The 24,012-nt window shown below is 41.2% G+C and overlaps 4 protein-coding genes across 8 annotated transcripts; all 4 read right to left on the bottom strand.

The window, feature by feature from the left end:
* Window positions 1-43: 43 nt before the first annotated feature.
* Window positions 44-3,890, bottom strand: nme3 (NME/NM23 nucleoside diphosphate kinase 3). Of its 2 annotated transcripts, none has more exons than XM_080487099.1 (5): window positions 3,627-3,890; window positions 2,617-2,747; window positions 2,427-2,528; window positions 1,753-1,865; window positions 44-1,476 (listed from the first exon to the last, which is right to left on the bottom strand). In XM_080487099.1, exons 1-5 carry the CDS (start codon window positions 3,670-3,672, stop codon window positions 1,365-1,367), a joined length of 504 nt encoding a protein of 167 aa, XP_080343225.1. In that variant the 5' UTR covers window positions 3,673-3,890; the 3' UTR covers window positions 44-1,364. The 2 variants fall into 2 exon arrangements, with proteins under 2 accessions (XP_080343225.1, XP_080343224.1); XM_080487098.1 differs by lacking the exon at window positions 3,627-3,890 and adding an exon at window positions 3,158-3,296.
* A 217-nt stretch (window positions 3,891-4,107) lies between these two features.
* mrps34 (mitochondrial ribosomal protein S34) lies at window positions 4,108-6,216 on the bottom strand. Its single transcript, XM_080488524.1, has 4 exons — window positions 6,137-6,216; window positions 5,601-5,964; window positions 4,860-4,902; window positions 4,108-4,599 (listed from the first exon to the last, which is right to left on the bottom strand). The coding sequence occupies exons 2-4, from the start codon at window positions 5,916-5,918 to the stop codon at window positions 4,301-4,303; spliced, it is 660 nt and encodes a 219-aa protein (XP_080344650.1). The 5' UTR covers window positions 5,919-5,964; window positions 6,137-6,216; the 3' UTR covers window positions 4,108-4,300.
* Window positions 6,217-7,246: 1,030 nt separating this feature from the next.
* spsb3a (splA/ryanodine receptor domain and SOCS box containing 3a) lies at window positions 7,247-12,572 on the bottom strand. Of its 4 annotated transcripts, none has more exons than XM_080487282.1 (7): window positions 12,310-12,572; window positions 11,113-11,322; window positions 10,557-10,737; window positions 10,213-10,400; window positions 9,993-10,095; window positions 9,784-9,909; window positions 7,247-9,385 (listed from the first exon to the last, which is right to left on the bottom strand). In XM_080487282.1, exons 2-7 carry the CDS (start codon window positions 11,236-11,238, stop codon window positions 8,994-8,996), a joined length of 1,116 nt encoding a protein of 371 aa, XP_080343408.1. In that variant the 5' UTR covers window positions 11,239-11,322; window positions 12,310-12,572; the 3' UTR covers window positions 7,247-8,993. The 4 variants fall into 4 exon arrangements, with proteins under 4 accessions (XP_080343408.1, XP_080343410.1, XP_080343409.1 ...); XM_080487284.1 differs by having other exon boundaries at window positions 7,256-9,385; window positions 11,113-11,252; window positions 12,310-12,535; XM_080487283.1 differs by lacking the exon at window positions 12,310-12,572 and adding an exon at window positions 12,212-12,274 and having other exon boundaries at window positions 7,256-9,385.
* A 1,726-nt stretch (window positions 12,573-14,298) lies between these two features.
* Window positions 14,299-20,821, bottom strand: atp6v0ca (ATPase H+ transporting V0 subunit ca). The gene is made up of 3 exons (XM_080488293.1): window positions 20,572-20,821; window positions 15,914-16,097; window positions 14,299-15,456 (listed from the first exon to the last, which is right to left on the bottom strand). Exons 1-3 carry the CDS (start codon window positions 20,645-20,647, stop codon window positions 15,252-15,254), a joined length of 465 nt encoding a protein of 154 aa, XP_080344419.1. The 5' UTR covers window positions 20,648-20,821; the 3' UTR covers window positions 14,299-15,251.
* Window positions 20,822-24,012: the final 3,191 nt, after the last annotated feature.

Raw genomic sequence — 24,012 nt, 5'->3', positions numbered from 1 at the left:
ACGTCTGTCTTTCACCTCGCAGTCATTCAATCACACACATTTTAAAAAGGGGCGTATTTATTATTTCCTCCATGTTTTCAATGCAGCATCAGATAAATGTCAGCAACGCTTGAGCACATTCAAATCAGTTTCCCTTAATTTAGGGAACCAAGCTCGCCTTTACTATTGCATAAAATTACAAAACTAGATTCTTTGGAAAAGATGGAAAATGTACATTCAAGTCTGTTCAAAACATGAAATCATTTAGTGTATCTGAAGGTACAGGAAACTAAACTTCGTGTTTTGAAAAAATCCCAGTGACGTTCACCCACCAGAAAATTGTGATCTTGCACACGTAAACTCAACAGTTTACGCCAACCTCAGAAAGTTGTCTTGTATACAGTGTCATTAAAAACATCCCACCATTGTGCCTAAAAGTTTTACAGTGAGGAGCTTTAGAGCTCAAAATTTACTGGATTTTTCAGGCGATGTAAGAAGCTTTAAGTAATAAGATCTAAATATATGTTTACGTCCGACTTCAGTAGAGGTTTTCAACCTCAGTTTTTTTTGTTTAATATCAATTTTCTGCAATTGAGCCCATAGAAATGATCAAAGATTGAGCTGCAAAGATCACAATTTAAACCACCAGTATCACAACAAAGCTGCAGCATCCTGTAGGAATCACTAAATGCAGTTTCTAACATGTACACAGAAAGAATATTTCAACAGAAAAGTAAATAGAGACAGAACATTTTTCTTTAAGTGATGTTCTCTTCACACCGCTGGAGGCAGACATGAGTTAAGTTTCCTGTACCTTGTAAGAAAAAAACAAAAAGTCAGTGTGTAGCATTTAGGAGGGAAGGACGTAAAATACAATACTAATAATTATATTTTAAACAAGGCTGTTACTGTAAGAGAAGCTCTTAATATCTAGGACAGAGCCTGTCATGTAGCACCAACATGTTTATAAATTGTTTTCCTATGAACTCTGGACGGATATCTAGTTTATTTTTTACAATCTTCCACCTCACTGTTTGATGCTGCTAAATCCTGCACACTGGATCTCCGGTTAATGTTAAGTTTCAGTTAAAGTTATTGCTTGGAAAGTGAACACGACTTAGCCTTTTTGGGTTTGAAATGTTGCAACGTAAACACAATTCGACATGACCATGTTTCTGATCACATTATTGCTTAGTGCAGTTTTGCTTCAAAAATCCATCCCGCCATCAGACAGATTAAAAAAAAACATTTAAATATCATAAAGAGAAAACCGGCACGGCAACGAGGAACCCTTTACATGCCTCGTGAAGCTCAAGAATATTTGTCTGAGGTAACGACGATCCATCTTAAAGTGACGCACACACTGGAGAATAGGAAGCGCTGGTTTAGAGCCACTGGCTGCTGCTGTGCTCCCAGAGGTTCAGCTCGTTCTGTCGAAACCACAGAGCGATCTCCTTCTGGGCGCTCTCCACAGAGTCGCTGCCGTGGATCACGTTCCTGCAGAGTTCGGATAGATGTTTTACACCGCACACAAAATCTTTCATCCATTAAAACATGCATCTTAACCATTTTTTTTTACATGCATTTTTCTAATCTTCTGTGAACGACTAAAATAGTTTCAAGCACACTCAGGCAACTTGTTTTCAATGTGAAATAAGTCAAATAAAAGTTTAATTTGTAAACGCACAGGTAAATGCCATGTTGTGATAACAGCTCTCAGTTCTTTAATCTCATCACTTAGTAATTATTTGGTACATTATCACGTCCTCTCACCTGCCCACTTCCACACAGAAATCCCCCCGGATGGTTCCCGGCAGCGAGTCTGCAGGATTGGTCTCACCCATCATCTTCCGTGCAGTCTTGACCACGCCCAAACCCTGCCACACCTGAAGGACAGCACAAAGTCCCTTTATGCGACAACAGACTTTGTTTTTTAAAATGACTTATCTATACCTATTAAAGTGTTTAAAACTATCCATCTCAAATGTTTGGATCAGCCTGCTTTACTAAGATTAAAGAACTGTGACTGATGATTTGACCCATTTAACAGCAGATTTACCAAGATCCTGTCCAAGGTGTGAGTTCGTCGTGGAGTACCGAGAAGGAGCACCGAGGCCACGTTTCATTTAGTGCTTGTGAACCCACAAAGTTCAACATAAAACGATAATCACTTATAATAAAGTCTACAAGTAAAAGCCAGCAGAGGGAATCCATCTGACTACAATAACAGCAGCATCTCCGCTAAAGGCTCTACCGATTTCCACTTCTTTTTCAAATGTTGTAAAAAGAGAAGAAATCATAGACAACTCAAACACTGTGAATCACATTGTGTGTTAGTAGTCGATCTATTAATGTGTACTCTTCCCAGTATTTGGCGAGAGCAGGGATACAAGGTGGTCTCCCTCATTACTCTTCAGACATGTGAACCACATGATGGGACATCTCACCATAGCAACGACTGGACCAGAGTTCATGTAGGCTATCAGTCCAGTAAAGAAGGGCTTAGTCCTCAGGTCCCAGTAGTGCTCCCTGAGGAGCTCCTCAGATGCCTGAAACACAAGCACACACGCGCTCAGTCAGGATCTAATACAAGCCCTGGACAATTCAGGATTATAACTCTCTAGGATCTCCACATACCTGCATGAGCTTGAGGCCCACCAATTTGAACCCTTTCTTCTCAAAACGCCGTACGATCTCGCCCACCAGTCGTCGTTGCACCCCATCCGGTTTCACGGCAATGAAGGTGCGCTCGTTCAGGCCCGTCCATCCTAAAGCCAGATGAGACACACAGTGGGTATGTTTGTGCAAATGAACAAGCACAGTCTGGAGTAAACTGCATGCAACACCAGGCATGTGGGCTTGGAAAGACACTGATTCTGTATTGATCTCATGTTTTCTCTGATCAAAAGCACACTTCTAATACTTGTGAAGTAGTGAATTTGCAAAAAGTGCACAAAGCAATAATGCACCGACCACAACACCCTGTGGAAACAAGCATGCCAAAGCAGACGTCTGATGTATGACTACATGCATATCTATCGGTCATGTTAATAGTTAGTCTTCTAAACACCTCTGAACCTGGAAGCTCCTTGTTTGAATCCTGCACTGTCACCTTGTATTTATGACAATAACAACAAAGCGATTGATTGGCTGAGACTGAATATTATGTTCCTCTCACCACTTTCTTCAATCCTCGCCTGTTTAACCACCAGACCTTGGAGCCCAAGCAGATTTCTCTGTGACCTTTTCCTCGGCCCCATTGCAGAGCTGACGGGCTCGAGCGAGTCCTTGAAGCACCAATGGCAGCTAGCGCGTGAGCTATTAATAGGATGATGAATCAACTTTTTTCTGCACCGTGAGCGAGGCACGTGGCCACGCGTGGTCCAACACAGCAACTGTTTCACCCAAACAACGAGGTTATGACACAAAACCTTTATTAAAACCACGCCAACACGAGTTATTAGTCACATTTTAAAAGTTAGAAAGTCACTCCACGACAACACTCCGTGTACCAGTCCACTGCTGGCTGCAGCTAGCCGAGGCGGCGGCAGCGACTCCTGGGAGCTGAGACCAAATCATTGGGGGAAAAATGAGACTTCAGGTCGCTGAGTGACACATGAGGTGTGGACTGATATAACAACACCAACCTGACTGGAGGACCTGAGCGAATATGGACAGGAACAGGCAGATCATGGTCGGCGCTGGACGGAGCACACTGTTGTGGTTTTTGGGGGGATGGAGGGAAGAACGTCTGATACGTACGTCAGCACGTACGCACGCACGCGCGTTACCTAGGAACGAAGTTCGTGCACTACACTAACATTACACTACACTACTGCAATGAGTAGCTTATTACTAGTTATAGCATAGTAATAAATAAAATATCACGTTTCTTAAAGTTTTCTTGTTGTACAGACTTACGTCATCCTTCCGTCTTAAGTACTGAGTGCGTCGTGGGTCCGGCCAATCAGGTCGTCGGACCGGCACAGCCCTATTTGCATACTAATTAGGCACGTAATGGAGCACAGAGCAAATGAAAAAAAACACACCGATTTGACCGTAGTAACACTATAATTACTTCATAGCAGTAGTAAAAGTAGCAATGGCGTTGAAAGAAGAAGACAAAAAAAGGCTTGATGGGGCCATGTTTATTTCATAAAACGTTTTTTTATTTATCACATCATATAGGCACACATTCAAATATACATGCAGAAGCGTGCATCAGATTAGATCACTCTCCTCAAAAAATCAACAGGATAATGAGACATGTCCATCAACACTGGTTTAGTCCAAAATGTCCAAAATGAGGAAAATGTCCTCATCAGACCTCCGTCCCCTCTTTCCTCTGCCTTTCTAGTTCTTGTTGGCGGAAATAGTCTTTGCTGAGCAGCACATCCCTATGTGAAGCCAAGGTCGGCTCCTCTACAGCTGTGCTGCCTCCTGCTTTACTTTGCTGGGCGAGGATCATGGCCCGGAGCAGAGGAGGGAAAGGGACGTAACGCACTGGTGGCTCGGGAAGTGGCTCAAAGTCCTTAAACTGTTGCTCCATGTGTTTGGGAATAAGTCGCCAGTCGTGGTACATCACCTTGTCCATTTCCTTCGCCTCACTCTCTGGTTTACCTGGGAAATACAGTTTCATAAGAATCATTGCTCTCTTGTACATTATTCTTTACCATTCTAATTTCAATTTGCTCTCTGCACAGCCTTGAATTCATTCAATAAAATACAAAACAATCCACTGGCCCAATAGTCTAATTAAATTCATTTTTGGGTTCTAAAATATTGTCATCAACTTGTTAAACCTACCACATTATTATTCTTTTTAAATAGCTGCAAATGGATAATGTGTTTATTTGGTACATACAAAAGTGTAGTCTTACCTTTGTATGTCAGGACTCCCCATGCTTTCCCATGGTCCATGTTCTAATAAAACATAAAAAGCTGTTTTAGTCACAAGCATAGGCAAATTACAGATTGGATGGGACTCCCGGGTGGAACGAAATAACTACAAAAAGTCGTAAAATTAACATGCAGATGCAAGAAGATGTGAAATATCAAAAAACACGTATGAATGATTCAAAGATGTAAAAACTACAGAGTGAACCAAGACACCAATGAGGAGACAAAAAAGTTCCACAAAGAGAAAAAATATTTACCAGCCCAAATGATGACCACATGGAAATTACAAAGTGCCACAATTTGTTCATAACATAAAATGCAACAAGACACGAAACTACCAGAAAATGATGCAACCTACATGATGATGACAATTCAACCACAAATAAACATATCAACAATGACAAAGAAACACTGCAGAAATAACTAAAATAAAATAAAGACACACCAGATCAGGTGTCTACAAAAAGAATGTCATCACAAAAAGACAACAAAAAGTACAAAATGACCATAACGATGACCAATTAAAGATAACACACATTGACCACATAGCAGATGACTAACCATCTTCCATGCTGGAACCGTATGGAATATAGAGACATTTAATAAGAATACGGATGAGGGGACACTTTCCTCTGGCAGGTTATGGAGGAAGAAGTAGCGATGCAGTTCCTGTGCACAAACTGAGCAGCATCTCAGTCTCACCAACAGTCCAGACTTCTCACCTCTGCAGTGTAGTCCACCTTGACCTTGGTGATCTGCCAGTAGCTGGGCTCCGGGTGATCCTCCAGCCACGACTTGCGTGTGAAGAGGCGGCCCATTCCAAACATCCTCATCCCGGACAGGATGGAGAAGAGACGGCTCTCCCTGCGGACGTCCTTCCAGGCCAACACGGGGAGCATCTTCCCACTGAAAGGCCGCTTCATTGTGTCGTAATCCAGGGCGTACCTCTGGGAGTCCCGCGGTCGCGACTTGAGCTCTCGGTACGCCCGGATCTTCCGAGCCATCTCCGCGATGAAACGGACTCTCTTCTTCTTCACCATGGCTGCCTAATGAGCGACGACTCCTTCAAAGATCTACACGTTCAATCTAGAAAGCGCAGGGTTAAAGTCGTCATATGACAGTCGTGCTCGTGTGACGATCAGAGCAGATCTCTTCACTCAATCCTCCAAAACGTTTAGAAAACATTTCCGAAACATTGAATTGGGCAACTATAATAACAAAAGTGGTTACGATGTGCAAATATTGGCGTTGAAAGTACCTGACAGCCGCTCTTTCTCGTTGACCTCCGCACGCAACTTGCACACACTCGGTCCTTTCGCAAAATCTTCCGTGTGAACCACAGTGAGCTACATAACAGTTCCGGATGTGGGAAATTACTGATATACTGCTATTCACCCATTAAATTTAGTCCATAATGGGGAATAGCAATCGAGTGAAATAACATTTTTTTTTCATGTAGAGAGGATATGTTTTGATACAAATCAGCAAATGATAAACAATTAAAAACAAGATATAACAAAACAGACAATTTTGGCAACGCACACAGTTTGTTTACAGATGGCACAATGGATCCTGCAAGGAAACGAACACCCTACCAACAGTTAAGCATGGTGTGGGATTCATAATGATGTGGAGCTGCTTGTGTTCATATCACAGGAATCATGAAGTCAGAGAATTTATGGCAAAAGCATTTCCTCTTGTACGAAAACTTGGTTTGAGTGAAAGTTAATGGAGCTACCAGCAAGACCAAGACCCAAAGCACAGGTCTAAGTGGAAATCCGCCTTTGGAGAAAAGAACCAGCAAACGTTTGAGAACTTAAATAAATTGCGAAAGAAGAGTGGGCGAACACACCAGCTGAGAAGGGAACGATGACTATTGATGAAAACAAGAAACGCTTGCAGGCTGTCATCTCTGCCAAAAGGTGTGCAACTAAATATTAAAGAGGGGATACGCTATTCCAGAAATTTTAGTTTTTTCTGTTTCTTCTTTGAAATTCAAATATGTAGGTAAAGAGTCATGCTGTTGTTTTGTAATGTTGTCTCCTACGATCCCCTTGTATGGATTTAGAACCAGCATAAGTGCGTTTTCTATTCAAAATATTTAGCTGAGGAAATAATTACAGCATCAACTATTCATAGTAATGTGGAATTGCTCACATTAATACATGCAAATGAAATACAGCCAAAGACAGACAACTCCACTGAGAGCAATCTCACACAAATGGTTAAGACTCAGCTGCATAAAACTTTAAGTTTGTCTGTAAATATCATGTAGATGTCCTGTGATCGACTAGAAAATCTCCTCTCTTCAATTAGAAAAAGCTTCAAGATGTGCAAATGCATTTTCCTCATTAAATGAAAACGCCTCAGCCCTTGGTGCTTCTTTAGCATCCATTTATTTTCAGCTGAAAGTCATGCTGATAAGTTATACAGAAAAAGGCAAGTAAAGGCCTTCATATATAGAATTATTGACATGACACGGCATAGAAGAGACACAGGGTGTTCTTATTTACAAGTACAACAGTAAGAAAAAAAAGTGCATGGATGCATTGACGCAAAGACAAATACTGTGAAAGACGACAAACTTTATCCGCTGGACCACAGTTATCCTCTGGGTGGTGACACGAACTACGTACACAGGGAGCAGGTCTCTGATGAGCGATGAGCACCGTCCATCACCATCACTGATGTTCCAGTGTCTCCATGATGAAACCCAAATACACACGTTATCACAGAAAATGCTTGTGTTGCATAGGAACTTAAATTTGAGTAGAAGTACTTAAATTCAGAGGCTTCACCTGTGATAAGTCACGACCCGTGTCAAACACTGATCTGATGTTTTAGTACTAGAAATAAAACGGTTTTTTTTACATATTTGCACCAGGTGTCATATCCTGCCTCTTGTATTCAGGAATAACTTTCTATCTACTAAGTAAAGTCTGCATGCTCTAGAGATTATTATAAAATGTTTAGAGTATCAACTGTTGCAATTCACTCTGCAGCATCAGCCACCTTTCAACCATCTGTTTATTCTATACAGTGTATTAAAACTCTGTTATATCAAATGAAGTCAATATGCACAGCTTTAGTCATGGATGAAACCCCTGAAACATTCAGCCACATTAAACCATATTCTCACTGATTATTTCAAGCAGTATATTCAACTCAAAAGGAAGCTGGAGCGCAGATATACCTTGTTTTTAAACATACATTTCAGCACTTCAAAAGTCATGAAGTTTTAGCTGAAAAAAAAAATAAAAAATGAAGCTTTAGGCAACAACAAGAATACTGCGAGCTGATAAAATCAGTACAAAAAAAAGATCTTTAGACTAAAGTGAATGAAAGCCACTTGTAAAACTTGTAGAAAACAATAAAGTAGTAACAGCAATGAGAAGTTATATAAAAATGTGGCAGTGTCTTCTGTGCGACATCTTAAGACCAGAGTTAAAATATATATTACACAACGTGTTTCCTTTCTTTGTTTAAAAAAAAAAAAAAAAAAGGAATCCATTGTTTTTTTAACAAGTATCACAGAGACACAATTTTCAAAAGCCGATGAAAAATGGATTTTCACATGAAGGAACAATACGACAACAATCCGACGTACAATCACAGGTGCATAAAGAATGTGGCATTCATGTTTGTTTCACTTCCTTGTAACAAATCACATTTTGACCATATGAATATCAACTTTTAATCAGCTTGTTTAATTATACCCCCTTTAATTCCCCCCAAATACCTTGAGGACCTCCAAACTACGGCCATACTTGAATTCAGTGTTACACTGTACCGATCAGTTCCCTGTATCTTTAAATCCCAGACATAAATGACAAGAAAATATTTGTATATACCTCCCCTAGTTACTGAAGCTGGCTTTGGATACTGATGTGAGAAGACATGAAGACGACTGAATGGCATAAGAGAAAGATCACAGTAAAAGCGTGTAGGCAGAAAGACACCGTCACAGTTTCCCTCTGACATACCGCTCCTCCAGTCCTGCTGATGTTTCTTCAATATGGGTTAACAGTGTTGTTGAAGAAAGCTTGAGGCAGGCAGGTGACACAGGGTCTGATGTCTGCCTATGTCTGATCGGAGGCAGGATTCAAGCTCTCCAGTCACGTCCAGCGGCACCGCTTCCTCTGACAGGCTTCAGGGTCCGAGGTGCAGCCCTCGGAGTCGCTCTCGGAGGACGACGGACCGGCCAGTGGCGGGACAGGCGATTGCGAGGACCCCTCGGGCACGTCCAGGGTTTCTTCTGTGGTCCCGCCGTTGAGGCTAAGCACCCAGCCCAGTTTGTTGTGGAGCAGCTGACGTAGCCCCGGCGGCAACGGCAACACGTCCAGGGTGTCAATACAGTCCGGCAGCAGCTGGCGGAGACGAGCACAGCAGAGGTAAAGCAGCGAGGTGGGCGCCGAGCAGGACCGGATCACCTTCATGCTGCTCTTCGCTGCTGTGGAGCACGCCATCGGATAAAACTTCTTGTTTTGTAACTCGGTGGCAGCAACACCTAGATGGAGAGAAATGGTCGGTTTTATCAGTACGATCTCGTCTCCAGTCCACCAGTCCGATAGTACTGTCCCAGTGTGACTTATATCAAAGTAAGAATCCCCAGGAACCCAAGCTTTTCATTGATTGTTTTTATAATAAACAAACATTATATATATAAAAAAAAAAAAAGAAGCCACAATTAAAGTTGATTAAAATGATCAGTTACCAGTATTATAACAGTATTGTTGAAACACGGTCCAATAAATGCAAACTGAAACCTATTTTAATCAAATGATATCTGTTCGCACATGAGTTACATTCGAAATAAGGCTGGTGTTTTATACATGTCAGCATTATTTATTTACTCACAATTCAAATCTACAGCACATTTTCCCCGAGAGCAGACTTTGTACTAACCTATACATTTTCGGTTTTTGAAGAAAGTGAGAGTCCCGTGCCACGTGTCCAGGTGAACCCCGATGATGGACCCTTGTCCGAACCGGGAGGAAAAGTTCATTTTGTCGCCTTTATGATGCAACAAACCTGACAGAAGAACCAGAACCAGTGAGGATTATATCACAAAAACCTTCCAAGCACCCAGCATACTCAAATGGTGTTGATCTTACCAGTGTAAGAAAGACCCCAGCTGTCAGCGTCTTTCCCCAGAAGGCTGCAGAACGTGTGTCTGTATTTGTCGAGGTTGACATCGGACGTCCCAACACCGACCATCTGTACAAATAGAAATGGCCAAATAAATAACCTGAAACTCCAGAAAATAAGTCCTGAAAGGAAATAAACTCTTGTTTTAGGTGGATAATTGTAATGAGGTAAAGTATAAAGGTTTACCATGTCTGTGCCATAAACTGGGGATGTCATCTTGATTTCCCAGAAGTGCTGCCCTTCAGCAAGCTCCTTGGCACCGCGTATGGCTGCAGTGCCGCAGCTGTATTCAGAGTGGAAGTTCACTTTGCGATTGTCACAGCTCAGTAATGTTGCTGTTGATCGGCTGTTTGCGTCCCAAACCCAGTCAAACTCTGTAAAGACGTTGATCGTGGTTAGAAGACATTGAATGTCTGGTACTAATTAGAACATTACTCAATATCAGTGAACACACAAAAATGTCGCTTTTAACACTGATATCCTATTTGCACAGTTATGTCGGCCTTTGAACTCCAGCAGTTGTCTTGTACCTTGGTCGTCCTCGCCACAGTGGCAGTCTTTGACTTGGTGAAAACCTCGCAGACGGGGGTTGTAGCTGCTCTCAGCCTGAGAGTCGCAGCCACAGTAGGACTCTCCGGTGACAGGCACTGCGCTGGGGACCGGAGGGACCATCACCGCTGAAAAGTCGGCCTCAGAATCTGAATCACTGTACTTGAGGAGAAAGAAAATGCAGAAAGACAAGATAAATGAAATGCCAGTAGCGGGCAGCAGAGGTTTAGGGTGTCTGATGGAGATGGATCACAGCAGAGAGAGAGAAAGAGACATCAGCGTCTGTGGAAATTTATTCGCTTTAAACAAGGCACCTAAACAACAGACTTTCTAGCTTCAAGCATAATACATTAGAATTGACAAACAAATGGTTGCTAATGGCCAAAGGCAAACTACAGACTTTCTGTTTGCCTTGAATTCTCTGTGGTGAAATCTATCATCTTGTGATGACACATCATTTTGCATCATCTCATGACACAAACAAACAAACAAACAAACAAGAAAGAACGACATTACACATTGGGGTTGTCTGCTTACCTCTAGGCGGTCATAGTTCCACTCCTCACTTTCAGAGGCCAAAACAAGAGCTCGGGCATCAGCATCCCGCCGAATCCCACCCCAGACATATCGCCATGCACGACTGTTCCTGCTTCGCCTGGACATGACAGCCGCAGCGGCTCAGCAGAGGAAGAAGCAGTTGGGCAGTTGAGCTTTAGTCCAGATGAGGGAGGACCAGCATCAGTCCAGCTGATTCAAGACAACATTACACTAATGTTATTTTGGGATAAGCAATGACAGCAGCTGATGATAACGGCCCTAAAAACGACTACTGTCTTGACGAAAAGCTTGAAAAAAAGAAAACAGAAAATATTAAACAATATGTTTATTTGTTTTTTCAATCTCACTCATTCCTTAACTTGGTCACTTTATCCGTTCAATTCTGCACCTAGTGCTGCTTGGAATCCTTAATTTCTGTTAGGGACCCTACCTAATATGATCAGTAAATGTTAGCCTAGTCTAATCTAAACAGGTTAACCAAAGTATCAGATTTATTTCACCCAACCAAGAAATCACAAACCAAAAGACGTTCATGTTGTTGATGTTTGACATCACGTACCTTGATCGTGATCGATCAAATGGCAAACATAATACACTCACGTGTTTAAAATCCGGTATATAGCAACTGTCTTTTTTTTCCCAATAAATAATTTTAGTTAATGCGGCACTTTAGCCCTTCTGTGCCTATATGTTGCAGAATAGATCTTTGAATTTGAGCTCATTTTCTGAAGTGGTTTACGCTAACAAAAACATCAAGTTTTACAAAATATTCTAACACCAGCTGCTTAATAAAACACGTAACACTGAATCCAAAACGTTGACACCAGCTGTAAAACTAGATTTGTGTCTGAGGTGAGACGTTCGCTGAGTAGCATCAGTTAGCCACTTAGCAGCTAAAGCGCACTACATGTCCACAGGTAGCATTTTAGCATGTTAGCTGATGTAACAAGGTCAGAAGCGTCCCGGTTCATCTCAGGCTGCTGCGGTTACTTGTGTGTGTGAACAGCACATTGCACAAGTAAACACCAGTATTTCTAGTGCCTGCACAGTTTAGATTCAAGGAGAAGAGTGAAACGACCTGGCGGATCGGAGAGACACTGAACTAGCCGCTTAGCTCCCGTTAGCTCCGTGCAGCTAAACAAACCGGCTGCGCTCAAGAATGGACGGTAACGTTACCTCGGTGTCGTTCACGTTCAGGAAGACAACTCCACAGACGTGTCGGTGCTCCGGTCTGCCTGTTACCAGGCGGCGTGTGAGAGACCAGCGCGCAGGCGGAGAGCTATGCTTTCATTTCCCATGACCTAGTTTGTGTGAGAGGGACCGTAAACAATAACAGGCAGGCTCCCCGCAGCAGGCGCACCAAGTTTACAGCACAGAGCACACTACACACACTCTTGTTCTCACACACTCTTTCCCTCGTTACACACACCTCCGTGCTCAGAGGGATCATGTTACACACGCTCGTGTCATGTCCTCACACACTCCTGTCCTCAGGGATCACGCAGCCCTGGGACTGGACAGTACTCATGTAAAGGATGGAAGGCAAACTTAATGGCATTGTCCAGCTCAAACAAGTTGGGACAAGAGCATCAATATGCTGGAACGTACATAGAAATGCATTAAATCAAGCAATTAAGGATCTTAATCTAAAGAGATTAAGAGTATGAAATGCTTTAATCCCATCTCACATTCTCTCTTCCTTTTCATTGGACCAACTTTACTTTGCCCGTTTGCCAGATTTGCATTTGGCGTCTAAAATCACCTTATAAAATCACCTCTCATCACATTTTTCTGCCTCCCATCAGAAAACCCCACACGTGGCAGGTTTCCCACCGACTTTCGTAAACAATGGACTTGCTGGAAGGAACTAGTAACAAGAGGCAGAGTACATCAGTAGGGATGATGGGTAGAGCTATACAATCTAACAAAATAAATCTAGTACATTTAAACTAAGTGCAAAAAATGGGTTCCTATTGTGGAACTGGTAAAGTTTTGAAGCCCCCATGTTCTGTTTGACACAATATTGAACTGTAATAGGAGTTTGGAAAACGATCTGCATGTGAGGAACAGAGCCAAAGGTCAATACTTGGTTATTGTGTGCCAATAAATTATTATGACAGCTCCCAGAGGTTTAGCCCATACTTTTATGAAAGCTAAAAATTTAAAAAGAAAAATCATAATTATACAAACATATATAAATCCCACATGATTTTTCATTTTCAAGAATATACATCCGTCATCTAAAGTGCTTCAATACTTGGTGGCATGGATTCAACAAGGTCCTGGAAATGAGATTTGGTCCAATATTGCGTCACACATTTGCTGTAGATTATCCAATTGAATCTTCATAGGGCCGATCTCTTCTCCCACTACACCTTAAAGGTGCTTGAGGTCCACAGAACTCTTTGCCACTTTAAAAAAAAATGTTGCGAGGAGTTGCTATCAGAAGATGGTCCACTGTGGTCATAAACTGATGAGCAACATTACTCACATACGCTGCAGCATTTAAGTTATGCTCAATTAAACACTAAGCCGTCCAAAATGTTTACATGACAAACAGCAGCCTAAAGTGTTGGTACAAGTCAGGATGAAACGATGCTTCCATGTTGTTGATGCCAAAACATCTGAATGTGGCAAGAAGAATTTGAGCCTCATTCGATGAGGCAACGTTGTTCTGCTTTAATTTCAGCATGTGTGGACTGTGTGGACTGTTTTCTGTTCTGAGCCAACAGGACACTCAAGAGACTTTCTACTCCTTACCTTGGTTGTAACTATTGACTTTCTCGTAACTTTCTATCATCTTGAACCGGTCCGTTCATTCTCTTGAAACATTTACAAGGTATTCTAGTCTTGTGTGAGAAAAGGAGATCAGCAGTTTTTCTAAAATACTCAGCAAACATTGAGTTGTAAGTCACTTTTCTTCGTTCTCACTAAACTCCAGCAGCTCATCTTGATCATGTTTATATACCTAAATAGAGTTGCTGCCCTCTAATTGACTGATCAGCGATATGAATTAAGTTGTATTGCCTAAGAAGCATAAGTGTTTGTTCAAAGTCTCATGACTACGACACCAATCACAGGAAGTCATAACTGCATCAGATTTGCACAGCTTGTATATCGGTTCATGTCAATAACAAATAAAGAAAACGTCTCGACACTGAAGTTCTGGAGGAGGTTGAGATTTATTTGGAAATCTGACAGGCATGGCTGAACAGTGAGCTCTCACCTTGAACAAAAACAAACAAACAAAATAAATAAAGACAGCAGCACTACGGGTCAACAATACTAGTGTTTGAAATGTCATATTAAACATAAATCCACTTGCACACATTATGCACTCAGGTCATTCACACACGCGCACACACACTGTCAAATCCATGTGAACATGTGGACATCCTCCATTAATAATCACACTACATCCAGAGGAATTCCAAGCACTTATTACAATTACCCACAGTGCAATTAACTAACTATACACAGATAATTTATATATTCTTATGTATATAGGGTACTCAATAAACAGTTTTCCATTTAGACAGCTTCAAAATCTTCATAGCTTTCCATAAATAGTGAAAAAAAAATATGTGTGATTCAAAAATGGTCCCTGGAAAAAAAGAAACATGAAAAAAAAAAAAAAAAACAACCAGAAAAACCCCACTAGTGCGCACGATTTTTCAGCAGTCTCAAAACAGAGAATGACGATAAAAACCACCAACGAAAAACAAAAAGTCAAAGGAGGGGAATGGGTAGAGGGTAAACGTTGATATTCACACTCACAGCACAGACTTGGTTACTACATTTACTGGGGTGGAGGGACTCTGGATCACTGTACAGTTTAAGATCAGACAATAAATCAGGCAGACTGTCCACACATCATCCCACAACAAACAGTACATCTTCATGCCTGTTCTGTATGCACAGGACCTGACACAACTGGATGGCTTTAAACAATATGGATAGGTCACATCTACTGAGGACAGAGCTGTCAACGTCGACATGGTTTCTGTTGCCATCCCATCCTGTCAGACCCGCGCGGTGTAATGGAAGTAGGTGGAAATCTCCTATTTGTTCTTGCTGCTTTGATGTGGAATGAATGAGATGGTGTTTGATGGAAACACTTATTTTGTAGATAGGATGAGGGCCACGATGAGACCGTAAAGCCCCAGCACCTCGGCGAAGATCAGAATCAGGATCATGCCCACGAAGAGCCGAGGCTGCTGGGCGGTGCCTCTCACGCCGGCGTCGCCCACGATGCCGATTGCGAAGCCGGCCGCCAGACCGCTCAGGCCCACGCTCAGGCCAGCTCCGAGATGCAGGAAACTCCTGTGGAGAGGCGAGCAGAGAGGGACAGAGCATCAACAACGCGACTTATAATCTGGTTTGATTTTTGTGGATATTCAAAATTTTAAAATGCGCATTAAGAGATTTTAGCGAAATAGAGAAGGTGTGTATGTATCCATATGTTGAAAATGGCATTCCTGAACATCTACTCAGTAAACAGATAAATATATCATAAACCATCTGGGGGGATCACATCTGGATGACTTCCTTGGAAACAAAAAAACCCAAACATTTGTATCCCAGTATCTATAGCTTGAACCAATCTAATAATCCTAAACCCCATGTGCTCCTTAAAAAGATCATAATATGGTATCCTCCCCACTCATTTGCTTCAAATTGGTTTAATCCATTTGCTCGTGGATCAGTGGAAGTGTGTCCGAGTGAAGGTAACACAAGCAGAAACGTGTAAAACACTCGGTGCATCACAAGCTGCTCTCACTTGTAAAGGGTGACTCTCTCAGAGATGTTGTTTGCTATCAGCACTGCCACCACCAGCCCATAGATGGCGATGATACCAGCCATGACCACGGGGATGATGGACTTCATGATGAGCTCCGGCCGCATCACCGACATGGCAGCGATGCCTGTGCCGCTCTTCGCTGTCCCATACGCTGCTCCTAATGCTGAGAGATGCAAAGAGAGAGGGGGGGGTCACTTCAGCTGTTCAGTTCAGCCAGCAGTAATTCTTCATTTAGGAAGGATTTCTGACAGAGCATGAAGTTTCTTTATGAGTCCAGCCAGATTACAAATTGGATTCAAATGAACTTCCAGGAACATAATTTGTCAAATTGAACACAAAATGCTCACACTGATATTGTTTTGCCATTCTATGAATAATAAAGGGCATCTGGAGAAAAAGATTGTGTCTCAGTCAGATTTGATTATACAAACATGTATAATGTGATTCATCTGTGACGAAGAGGAGGCTGGATTTAGAGGGAGTGGAGGGAAGAAGCTGCAAAGTGAGCCAGATTTTTTTCAGATGACTTGGGGCAGTAAAAGTGAGACATAATGAGAATAAAAACAATGACACCGGAAGCCTGTTCCCTCTGGTCTATTAATCAAAGAACTCGAATGTCATAATTAATCTTTCCATTAAAAAGCATGTCTTATAAACACAATGTGATCTGACCACAAGCGACACTCAGAGGTCACGTTAGTAGTTTATTGAATGAATTTGGTTAGTGTTTGTAGAGTGCGCACACAAACACCTTCATCACAACACTGACATTGTTTGATGAACTATTATTAAAAAGGTAAACCAAATCTCAGATGATATATTATGAAATTATACTGCTGGACAATACATTGTAAAATTTCTCATGTAAATCAGATTATATAACACCACATTGGAAGTTATATTTACATACAACATGAGACTACACATCAGTTATTAATTAATATTAACAACCCCTCCAAGATTTGCAATAATTAATGAACTAATAAACTACACTAATAATTTAACCTGAAAATCATAGATAACATTACATTAGTAAACCAATTTATGACTTTTCAAGTCTCAATGACAAACATCAAGAAAGTCTGACGCGTTGTCGTAACTAATGCAGAGAACATGTTATATTCTAATGTGTTTGTGTTTCTAAAATGATACAATAGGTTAGGTCTGCAGGAATCTCAACCTTTAAATGAAATCTCAACTGTACCAACCTTAAATTAGTTAGATTAAATTACAGAAAACTTCTCATCTGCCCCAAGGCCGTTTATTAATATTGTTCTACTGTTAATTTAATCGTGGTTTATTGTCCAACCAAAGATCAAGGAGAGACCAGGTGAGTTGTTTTTATTATTATTATTATTATTGTACTGGAATTTTTGGGATTGCTTCAAATTAAAGCTAGTTGTGGCCAATTTAATAGCACAAATAAAAATCAATTTAATGTGGCTTCAGTCCTGCTGTTTCAGTGGCAGTGATCGCACCACTTTCCTCACATCTGCTCGTCATACACAGTTTATCTTTATATACAACTCTCAGAGTTCAAGGCTGTTCTTCACATCAGCGCTGATCATTGTGTGTTTGTTGGCGACAGTCGCAGAGCAGCTCTGAGCACAGGATGTAATCTGTTTGCTGGAGTGGGTGAAAAATTGAAATCACACAATTACACAGATTTTAACACTTCTCACTTACTGCTGTGGTGCTGCCGTCACTGTTTTCAGGCTTTACACCAAGACTACTGACAATTTTCAAATGAATCTTCGCACGTTTCCAACAGCTTAATCTGAATTACAGGAAGCTCCTATTGCTTTTATAAGGAGAGGACATTTTTTTATGGTTGAGATTTATCACATTAATCAAAGATGGGAAACGTCGTCCTTCCAATACATGATGTGCCCAATCTGCAGGCGGCCATTCCCAGTGGAGGTGAAGTCACTTCGCTTTGATCATGAAACGTTTGGATCGCTTGAGTCTGTCTGTGTGACGAGCTACACACATGAACAGAATGACACCTTGTGGGTGTCAATAACTGAACATTGGTGGCTACATTACTCTAAATCTTGGTTTTGTTTTTAAACATACAGACAAAAATCACAATGTATACCAGTAAAATGTTGGTTTCATAGATCCAGCAATACCCCCCCCCCCCAAGAAATGTATCTGTGCATCGATAAGTTAACGTAAGTGTCTGAAAAACAGATTTAATATACAGATGTAGATACATTAAATTGATCTTTCTTTTAGGGATTATAAGGATTATTCCAACCAGCACCTTTCAGAAATCCTGAGTGAGGTTTATAGTGAACTGCAGCACACAGCTTCACTGATATGTGGGGGTAATAATAACAAACTCACATTAAATATAAATATTTTGTTGTACTTGTGGCGTAGAGAAATAATGTACCACCACAAACAACACTGCAGGAAAAAAGTAGTCAATTGTACATTACCTAAGCTTCAGGGGTGACTACTATTGTAATACAATATTTATAATACTATACTACATATACTATACTATTGCATTAATATTTATATTATAGTGCAGAACTTCATGATTTGCACACGAGGCTGATTTAAAACATCCGGAAGAATAAAACACAACTAGAGGGCCGTTCTTTTCTGTTTGTTTGTTCTTTTTTGTTGCGTGGTGCACCAAAGAAACAATAGCCTGTTACTGTGCACTAAATCTGAAGAGACAATAGTCTGAAAGGTTTTCTGTCACTGTTCTGTGACTCATAAAATCACAAATACAACAATGGAGCAGGAAAGACCCACCAGCATGTCACGTACCACCTGTACAACACACACGCCTCAATATACAAGTATAAGGAGCCATTTAATCAAATCCATATGCAGTGATGGAAGTGTGGCTCCAACAACTAAACCAGGTTCATATTTCAACGTTTTTGCATAATTTTGTTAAAAGGTGAATACTACAGCAATTCTCAACGAAACGTCATGTGACACAAATTACAGAATTTATGTGGAATCTGTAACTTTGATATCTCAGTAAACGTCTGAGATATAAGTGTAGAAAAGACGAGGCTCTCATCCCCTTTCAGGCTCATGGCTTTGTGTAAATCCATTCCTGGATACTACGATGATTAGGGCCATGTCTTCAGTCAACAAGTCAACAATTCAATGAAGATGTGAGTATTAAACTAAATCTCAGCTGAAAATCCACAAGATTGCAGTATGTTTTAAACTACTGCTTTGATGTTATCACACTCTGTAACGTTGTTTTCTATGACTCTCTCTCCAAACGTTTTATCGTCTTTCCTCACTTTGCAAGCTCTGCATCAGCATAGACTCACTGGTCACTTCATTTCATCCATAATGGAAACTGTAACATGGTCCACTTCATCGGCTTTGATATAGATCATCTAATTATTATTTTTGTTGACTCAGAAACTTGGTGATTCTACTTAATAGTAATTATTAGGTTAATAGTTTTTGGTCTTGCTGCACTGAAGTATATGATATTTAAACATTGTTCCTGATATTCTGCCTCTCTGAAACATGTCTCGAAATATCGATGTCTAGTTTAAAAGGACTGCAATCGCAAAGCATTTACCTTTTTGAAGGATGTGTTAATGGCAAACCGGTTGCGACGGATCATATATAGACCCAAATCAACACATTGCGGTGCCCATAAGTGACCTCACTCAAAGTTTCCCACTCTTCCCACCTTGAAAAGTTTGATTTTCCCCAACTGTAAGGTTTCAAATGGATTTACTGGTGGAGTACAGCCTCAGCAGCCACACTCCAGAAGGTCCTGAGTGTTGGACATGGATCCCTTAGTACTGACATGAGCAGCATACCTGTTCACACGTCTCCATAATTACAATTTAAATGCATATAGTACATTCTCAGATTATTTTTAATAGCAGCAAAGAGCAAGAAGGTTTATGAATTACCCTGCTAAAATAAAGGAATACTGACAAAGTAAGCTAAATTCCAGTTTAACCATGAAATTATATTGAAGTTGACAGTACTAAAAATTTTAAAAAAGAATGTAAGATGATAATATGAGAACTGATACTTAAAAACTGGGACTTACTGAGGACAAGATGTAGTGACTAAAATGAGTTCTTGGCCTTTCAGAGATTCACTGTCTTTGGTATTAGGTCACGGCGCGTGGCAGTGAGTGAATGAGTGAATGAATGAATGAATGAATGGATGGATGGATGGATGGATGGATGGATGGCTTCACACACTGACTTTGCGGCCTCGGTGTCTCCTAGAATAAACCCCAGCATTACACACATTTCGCTGTATTTCTCGCAGAGCCGGCCTCCTTCTCTCACTCTGTCGGATGACAGGCGGCCTGCTGCCACCTCGGTGGCGGTCTGCGTCACCCACCAGCGCCACTTCCCAGAAAACACGCACGCACGAGCGCCTCGAGCCGCGGCGAGAGGAGCCGCTCGCGGCCAGCAGCTTGAAGTCTGTGGAAGCCTCCCCCTCCTCCCTTCATCCCTCCCTCCGTCGCATCCCCAGCAGGTGTATGTATGTCTGAGCCGCCACCGACCCGCGCTATGTCACCGACCCCCCACCCCATCCCCGGTTCCTAACACGGCCCTGCGTGTGCAGACGTGTGGTGTGGTGGATGTGCGCGCGGAGGATGGAGGAGCGGGTGCAGTTACCGCTGAAGACCATGGCCGCAGAGGCTCCCATCACAGCGAAGAAAGGCGAGTACTCGGGGCTCTCCTCGTTGTTCATCCTCGCTCTTCTGTCGGGGGGCGATACAAAGCTGGCTGTCGTCCGGTCGGGGGTCTCCCCTAATCCCACAGTCACCTCTGGACGGGTTAGGACGCGGAGAGGGTGGGCGACAGCGTAGCGGCCAGCAGGTGCACCGGTGGAGAGGGGGGAAAATGGCGAAACGGAAAAAACCACGTGACCAACCATATCGGGACGGTCCAATGTTCGGGATGCGGGGATGCTCCACGCCAACGGGCAACAAATATCAAACGCACTCCTTCGAGAGGATCGATTAGTGTCCTGCGGGGATAACTCTTTTTAAAATTAATTTACTGATATTTAAGTGTGTGTATCTCCAGGAGTGGGAATATTGGGGTTTAATTGAATGTATGTGTGTTGTGGTATGATCTGCTGCAAGCGCACCGACTGCAGCTGAAACGCTAGTCGTCACTACACGCTGGCGTATTAATTATTAGGTATCAAACACAAAGTAAAATAAACCCCAGACTGCTCATTTTCTCTGTAATTTAAGAACACAACAACATATAAACAGTCTGAAAAAGAGGAGAAGAAAAAAAACCCTAATATTTTATCCCGAGGCAGCATCCACTCATCCATTCATGCATTCATTCGTCCGCCTGCACAGCTCGGTGTGTGATGACAGATGTTTGTCCTTTTCGAACCTGTCAGGCAAAGGTGCAGTGCAAACATCACCAGACCCCCCCTCCAGGAGTCAAACACACCATAACTGTCACGACTCCAGCAGGCTGGAGTCTCGACCCGAGGCTGCCTTTGTCAAGGTGACACCGAAATGAAAATGGGTGTTCTTGATGTCAGCTCAAGGGGCGTTTCACCCCCATCACCGCACAATACTGCTTTTACTTATAGTTGTGCATATTTTTGATTGATATTTGGATTGTACCTCATCAGGCTTGACTCACCTCCTAATTTAGTTTCATGCAATGGCTATCCCCCTCCCCAGTGATTCCTAAAGAGTTTGTATTTAAAATGTCCCACCCAAATATTTAATTCTCATTTATCAATTAATATTATCACTTTAGTTTTTCAAAGTAGGTCAAATACCATCAGTATTATAGTTCATGTTATTTTTACATTCCAACACCAGAATAAAAGAACAATAAAACATAAGGGATTTGTGAACATAATAACAAGAAGGATACATATATGTTGAAATATCTGATAATCACAACAGTTGAAGTGAACTGCTGGTTCTGACTCGTTTTTCTAATCAGGTCTGCTTTCGATAATCACTGACCATATACTATCAACTATCATTCCTTGTTCTTGGTTAAAGTTTGCAAGCAAATTAATAATAATCATCTGACTGAATCTCTTTGGCTTATTTGTTGTTTTTAACATAAAGTTTATAGTTTAATAGCGGTCTTCTGTGGCAATGCAATAAAAAAATACTCTCACTTCATCTTTGTCCTGTTTGCACTTCTTATACAATTCACACTCCTTGTGCTGAGCTGTTCTATAGCTAATAAAGGAATCACTCAACGTGAACTATATTGTAGCAAACATAAAATGTATATTCCTACACATAACATGTCCTTGGGGGGGCTCTTTGAACTCTTTCAGGGACATCATGTGAGTGTACTTATTCAGAAAGATTTCTCAGGAAAGAAAAGTGAACGCAGAGCAGCTGAAAAGGTTCTGCATGCACATGACTGTCAGCAGCCTCCGCAGAATGGGACAGGAAAAAGGAGGTGCCACTGATTGTGGCCCGAGCTCCTTCATGTGACCTTTCACCTTCTGTATGACCACTATTTCTTTAGGATGTGAACATTTACTTTAAAAATGTATCACTTGTCTATATGCATGTCCATTAAAATTTTTTGCTGTCTTAAGAGTTTGGCCACGAATTTACACAGGAATGTTGAGGCTATTAAATAATGGACATTACTAATTAGAATAATGCAACAAAATTGTTTAAACCACAAGAACACAGAGAATATTTACTGCAAATAAATTACCCTTAAATTACCATTGTGTGGAAAAAAATAAAGATGATCCAGTTCAGTTGTAATATAAAAAAAAGGATACATATACATATACATATACATATATATTCCATAAGATCAGTTTTGACTGCATAACACGTCTTTTGTGACTCCGGTGTACATGTGATTGTATGACATGATTAATTGTTTACTGCAGATCATCGGAGTAGACATTCAAAAATACAATACAACATGATTCTTTTACAAAAAAATTTTAAACTTCGTTTGTTGAGTTTTTTTAGCAGACTGTGTTCAATCACATATGCATATCACAAAGAAGTACATAGTCGTAGTTTTAATATACAATTTAATTTATTGTAGGCCTTGGGGAGGTGTATTAGTGGCATTTACACGCAGCTTTTCCAAGATACTCGGCTTGCTGACTCCTGTAAACATCTTGATAAACTTGCCACAGGTCTTGTCTGGATTTATGTCGTCTTGCTGTCTCTTGGTGTAATCCCAGAGCTCATGGCTTTGTGGGGGCCAGGCCATCTGTTATAGGACAGCAAGCTCTCCTTGCTGCTCGAAGGTGGATCTGAATGACCTCGGCCGTGTGTTTGGGCTCAGTGTCAAGGCATTAGTAGGTACTATGCCGTACATGTGAATAAAAAGTGCACATAAGAATTTTACAGCGATGAATTTTATGGGCCAGTGTATTCACAGCCTAACAGGACCCACAGCACCATCTGCTGGCTGCTTCACTGAACTGTTCTAGATTTAATTCTGGGCTCAAGACGACTGCTAATATACTGTAATATAAAATCTTTATCAAACGCTTTTAAAGTGAAGAAGGATGGACCACCCAAACACACACATACACACCCACACATCCAGACCAGACTGCCACAAATGCTTTGTTTCACAAACAAATAGTTTTAGCTGAAAACTGCACTTCTGTTTCAGTTTTTTTTATTAGAATATCCTTATCAGCATTAAACTATTCTCATGTTAATTAGAAGTATTTGATTGAGAATATTAGGTGTCAGGTATTCTCTCTCTCTCTCTCTCTCTCTCTCTCTCTCTCTCTCTCTCTCTCAAATTAAAAGAATATGGTTTTACCTTCCACTTATCATTGATTTTCATGATTTCTTCTGAACAATAAAAAGATATCCCCCTGACTCCCAGTGTCTTTCTACACTTTGAAAACCACTGAACTTTATTGAGGAAGGACAATAATTGATAAGTTGTCCTGAAACTATCTCCCCTATATTAGTTTGTTTCAGCACTTCCATGACACTTGGATCAATGAGTATTGAATGAAGTCGATATTAAGATTATGTTTTAGCTTCTAAAGTGGAAAATCAGCAAAGCTTCTATCCAGAATTGAGAGTTTCTTTCAAAAGGAGTGGAGGAAAAAAAACA

Source organism: Lipophrys pholis (genome assembly GCF_963383615.2).
Source record: "Lipophrys pholis genome assembly, chromosome: 19".
NCBI classification, from domain to species: domain Eukaryota; kingdom Metazoa; phylum Chordata; class Actinopteri; order Blenniiformes; family Blenniidae; genus Lipophrys; species Lipophrys pholis.
The sequence above is the reverse complement of the archived record's forward strand: the minus strand, read 5'-3'. Positions and strand labels throughout refer to the sequence as shown.

Excerpts from the sequence above, each read along its gene's own strand:
- nme3 (XM_080487098.1), bottom strand. The coding sequence starts at position 3,239 with ATGGGGCCGAGGAAAAGGTCACAGAGAAATCTGCTTGGGCTCCAAGGT. Across the intron at positions 2,748-3,157 it reads GGCGAGGATTGAAGAAAGTG|GATGGACGGGCCTGAACGAG; the intron begins GTGAGAGGAACA and ends ATCTGGCTTTAG. Across the intron at positions 2,529-2,616 it reads TGGGCCTCAAGCTCATGCAG|GCATCTGAGGAGCTCCTCAG; the intron begins GTATGTGGAGAT and ends CTTGTGTTTCAG.
- mrps34 (XM_080488524.1), bottom strand. The coding sequence starts at position 5,918 with ATGGTGAAGAAGAAGAGAGTCCGTTTCATCGCGGAGATGGCTCGGAAG. Across the intron at positions 4,903-5,600 it reads AGGTGGACTACACTGCAGAG|AACATGGACCATGGGAAAGC; the intron begins GTGAGAAGTCTG and ends ATGTTTTATTAG. Across the intron at positions 4,600-4,859 it reads GGGAGTCCTGACATACAAAG|GTAAACCAGAGAGTGAGGCG; the intron begins GTAAGACTACAC and ends TGTATTTCCCAG.
- spsb3a (XM_080487282.1), bottom strand. The coding sequence starts at position 11,238 with ATGTCCAGGCGAAGCAGGAACAGTCGTGCATGGCGATATGTCTGGGGT. Across the intron at positions 10,401-10,556 it reads CTGTGGCGAGGACGACCAAG|AGTTTGACTGGGTTTGGGAC; the intron begins GTACAAGACAAC and ends ACGTCTTTACAG. Across the intron at positions 9,910-9,992 it reads CTGGGGTCTTTCTTACACTG|GTTTGTTGCATCATAAAGGC; the intron begins GTAAGATCAACA and ends TTCTTCTGTCAG.
- atp6v0ca (XM_080488293.1), bottom strand. The coding sequence starts at position 20,647 with ATGAACAACGAGGAGAGCCCCGAGTACTCGCCTTTCTTCGCTGTGATG. Across the intron at positions 16,098-20,571 it reads TGCGGCCATGGTCTTCAGCG|CATTAGGAGCAGCGTATGGG; the intron begins GTAACTGCACCC and ends TGCATCTCTCAG. Across the intron at positions 15,457-15,913 it reads GAGAGAGTCACCCTTTACAA|GAGTTTCCTGCATCTCGGAG; the intron begins GTGAGAGCAGCT and ends GCCTCTCCACAG.